At 38.5% G+C, this 4,262-nt stretch overlaps 1 protein-coding gene across 1 annotated transcript; it reads left to right on the plus strand.

Moving 5' to 3' along the window:
* Window positions 1-321: 321 nt before the first annotated feature.
* Window positions 322-3,956, plus strand: LOC149012535 (lysM domain-containing GPI-anchored protein 1-like). The gene is made up of 5 exons (XM_089159024.1): window positions 322-1,222; window positions 2,626-2,740; window positions 2,839-3,003; window positions 3,260-3,291; window positions 3,399-3,956. The coding sequence occupies exons 1-5, from the start codon at window positions 445-447 to the stop codon at window positions 3,602-3,604; spliced, it is 1,296 nt and encodes a 431-aa protein (XP_089015150.1). The 5' UTR covers window positions 322-444; the 3' UTR covers window positions 3,605-3,956.
* The last annotated feature ends 306 nt before the right edge of the window (window positions 3,957-4,262 follow it).

Raw genomic sequence — 4,262 nt, forward strand, 5'->3', positions numbered from 1 at the left:
CATCATTTCACCCTCCAGTTTCACCTTTTAAAAAAAGTATATGATCCATTTATGGATTTTTGTCTTCATCAATCATAACTTTGCTATTGTGGGTTTGGAATTTTAGATAATTAAAAACAGGTGGGAATATTTTTTGTTATCTACCTAAGTGACAACATTCAAGTAAATAATAGCCAGGGTAAAATATTCCTTCTCTTACATCTAATGTAGAAAACAGTAAATTGATGGAGGAGAGAGCCTACCTGCTAGCTTCTGTTTCTTCAATAATTTCAGATCACTTTCTCAATTTATAAAGGTCCCAGCCTCAGCTCCCAAAAAAAGATGTACTCCACACTGAAAGTGAAATGAAGGTGGGATTAGTTGTTGAGAGTTGCCTTGGCCATTAGGACATATGAACTTCGATCCCTTCAAGGTCTTACCAGAAAACCCATTCTCTCCATCAGAATGGATTACGATTGCAGCAACCAACCCACTTTTCAGCCTACCCAATATGGCAAACAAAAACAGGTTATCAATTTCTTGCTTCACTTTCATGGATGCTCAATGAAACTCAGCAAAATGGGAAGTCATATAGAAGTTCTTCTAATTCTGCTGCTGCTTCTTCAATTCATCATCTTCCCTAGTGTAGTGTCAGCGAAATCGGTAATTGAACCTTGTAACTCTTCAGATTCTTGTCATGCTCTTCTTTCTTATCTCCTACCTTGGGATTCCAAGCTCTCTGAAATTGCCTCAAGGTTCCAAGTGGATGCAAATGACATTCTGGCTTCCAATTTACTACTAGACCCAACAATTTCTTTCCCAGGAAACCAAATTCTTCCAGCCAATTCTTTACTCAAGATACCAATTTCATGCTCCTGTGTGAATGGCATTCGAAGGTCTATGTCTACAAATTACACTGTTCGAGCAGCTGACTCTGTAGATACTCTATCAACTGGGTATGCCGGGCTTGTTAGTGCAGAACAGATTAAGATTTTTAATGGAATTGATGATAAACATCAGCTACTGAGTGGCATGAGCATTGTGATTCCTTTGCCATGTACATGCTTCAACAACAGCAGTAATGGCATTACGGTTGTCTACATGTCCTATGTGGTGCAGGAAGGGGAGAGCTTGAGCAGCATTGGAGCTAGATACAGTGCAACTGTAACAGAATTAGAAGCTGTTAATGGGCTTTCAGAAGCAGTAGTTGATCCTGGAGATGTACTAAGTGTTCCAATGCCAGGTTAGTTTAACAACCGCATTAGATTCTTTTGGAAACACACAAAGGCTAGCCATTGTTTATCCTGTGTCAATATGATTTGATCCTTGCTTTTATATTTACTTTTGCTATTAGATTGATTATAATTTGAATTACAATCAAGGCTCTGAATCTCCCACTGGTTGAACTGTTTCCTCTTGTTTGTTGTTGCTTGTGTGTTCTTCATATCAAATATTCCTACTCCACCACCCCCCCCCCCCCCCCCCAAAAAAAAACCGTATTAGAAAATTTTAAAAAAGAAGTCAAAATTAGATCAATAAATAAGAGAGAGAAGTTGCTTATTTGCTGTTTGGATTTGATTAACTACCGTAATTTCAACATGACTCTCGCTTAATTTTGGGTCGTGCTTCAATGCTGCGCATTAACAGTGAAGCGCACGGTCGAGTGCGTTGCACATGCTGCGCATTAAATGCACAGCATGCAAGTCACACTACTTAATTTTACCAAAACAAAAAGCAAAAGGAACTCTCGCCTCATCAATGCTAGTCACTGACATGGTTATCCTTATTTAGTACGAATTTAATGTCTTGGGCCAGACAAAATATGCGGTAATAAATTGGAACATTGCTTTGTAGTGCACATTTAATAATGTGCAATACCCTGCAGCGTACGGTCAATATTGAAATGAGGACTTCGACTGAGATGAGGGTCAAGTTTTCGATCTTGACCGTGTGCTATGCGATGCTGCGCATTAATTATGCATCATGCATGCAAGCAAGATGCAATAAATTGACCTTTCTTTGGCGAATAGGTTCTAGGCTCTAGGACCACAAAAATAGAATTGTATTTGCATTTACCCAATTAATATTTGAGTAAAATATTGAGCAAGACATTGTTAACCTCTCTCTATATTATGAGTAGATGTATGGGCTCTCCTCATATCTCTCCACACATGTTAGGAGGAAGGATTCACATGAGACCCACCGAAGGTCTGACCTCTAATTCATTTTTCAACAACTAGAGGTAGATCCTACACCTAACAGATATAAGATCCAGATTTCTAATCACATAGCTTTGGTAATAATGCCGAGATCAGTGAAAACATACGAACAAGCATCAACAAGGATGTAAGCACATTAGTTGCTTTTATGTTTTTTTGTGGATTTTGGATCATTCCCTCCTCCAAGGACTTCGAAGAAACTTCAGAAACCAATAACATAGAATCCGTCATGAGACCCACAATGGATTCCACATGATTGCTTTTTGGAGAGATTTGAACGTTCTACGTGATCCAGACTCAGATTTTAGTCCATGCAGAAGATATCAACTGAACATCAAAGATATGAGGTTATAATGAAAGCTTAATTGTGCCAAATGGTTTTTCTTCCCGTAAAATGATATGAATCGTTGATGTTTAATTTGTGCAGCATGCTCATCTGCTAATCTGGCCTGGTATAATGAAAGCTTAATTGTGCCAAATGGCTCTTATGCTCTAACTGCCAACAATTGCATCAAGTGTGCATGTGGATTCAATGATCTAGAGTAAGTCATCAATCGGGTGTGCCTGGATATTAATCTTGTACTTCATTTTTTCTATCTAATAATTCATTGCTAGAATACTCATATAATCCACTGTACAGTCTTCATTGTTCTCCTTCCGGTATCGAAACTTCTTGCTCCCATCTACAGTGCAAAGGGTCCAATCTCTTCATTGGTGATGTACAAATGATGCAAAAACCAGAGGGTTATTGCAATGTAACGAAATGCATATATCGCGGCCATTTTGGCCGAAAAATTTTTAGTAGGTAAACATCATTATTCAATTTTATTGGAGATCTTTTATTGTAAAGTATTTTGCTGCTACCCATTCGCAGCCAAAGATAGGGAATCCAGTAAGGTATTTTGAAAAATATGAAAACCTACGAGAGTATTTATAATCTCAAAGGGAAGCAAATTATTCCATTTCTTGGCTGCAAGCCTGGGTAGAAGCAAAATTTTTCAGTTTAAAGTTTATGAAAATGCAGGTGTTAACTAACTTGTGTTTCATTTGATGGGCTGCAGTTTAATCAACTCTTCTCAGATTGAATGTTCAGGTAATCAGTTCAGGCTGGCTTGCAGTAGAACTCTTCTTTGTAATTATTTCTAGTTAATATTGAGTGTGACTCCATGGATTTGAGAGAAACTTTAATTGACAATGCAGGTAACCACAGTGCTTTTATATTGCCGCGGCCATGTCCAGGTTCTGTGATCCCTTTAACTAATGCATCTGTATCATCACCACCTTCGGCTTCTGTGGTGTCTGGACCAAGTAAGAAGAATGAGAACATTTCTAGTGACGGTGAATCATATATTTTTCCTGGACTTCTTTTCCTTTTGGCTGGTTTTGTTAATTTAATTTCCAGGTAGTGCTTCAAAAAATACATTCTGATTGATAGACTCTGTAATTTGAATTACCTGTTACTTGTCAAGTAGGAGTTTGATTCACTGTGATGCATATTGTCAATTCTCGTTTCTTTGTTGTGGGTTTTCATCCATGATTATAGATAACCAACCAAAGCCACTACCCCAACAAGGCGCAATAGAAGACACAAGTGGATCCAAAGATCTATTGGAAAAGAAGGAGAATTGTAGGTGCAGATTTTGCCGGGGTTTGTGAAATGTGAATCTCACACTAAACTTAATCAGATCTGGCTCGATCTGGACTTGAATATACTCTTTCCTGCAAGGTGGAAGAAGAACTGTTGGAAACGGAGCTGACCAGCTGGATTGGTGCTCCGTCTCCGACGGTCAAGTCAATGAGTTTTGAAGAATTAGGGTTGCAGAGCTCCTTAGAGCTTCAGAAGTGTTTGAATGCTTAAAGGTGGGAAAAGTGTAGGTTTTAGTGAGTGAATTCGAATGTCTTACCTTTTGTGCACGTCACAATCCTATTTATAGATTCTTTCTATTGACTCCAGCTTTCCTTAACGTTGGATAGAAAGCTTTAACATTTGATGGCCAAGGTTAGATCCTTGCGTGGCTTTCTAGTTGACCCTTTATTTGGTATATACCATTGGTCGATCCGGCT

Source organism: Hakea prostrata, chromosome 6 (genome assembly GCF_041222555.1).
Source record: "Hakea prostrata isolate BN-2017 chromosome 6, UWA_Hpros_2, whole genome shotgun sequence".
Lineage (NCBI taxonomy): Eukaryota > Viridiplantae > Streptophyta > Magnoliopsida > Proteales > Proteaceae > Hakea > Hakea prostrata.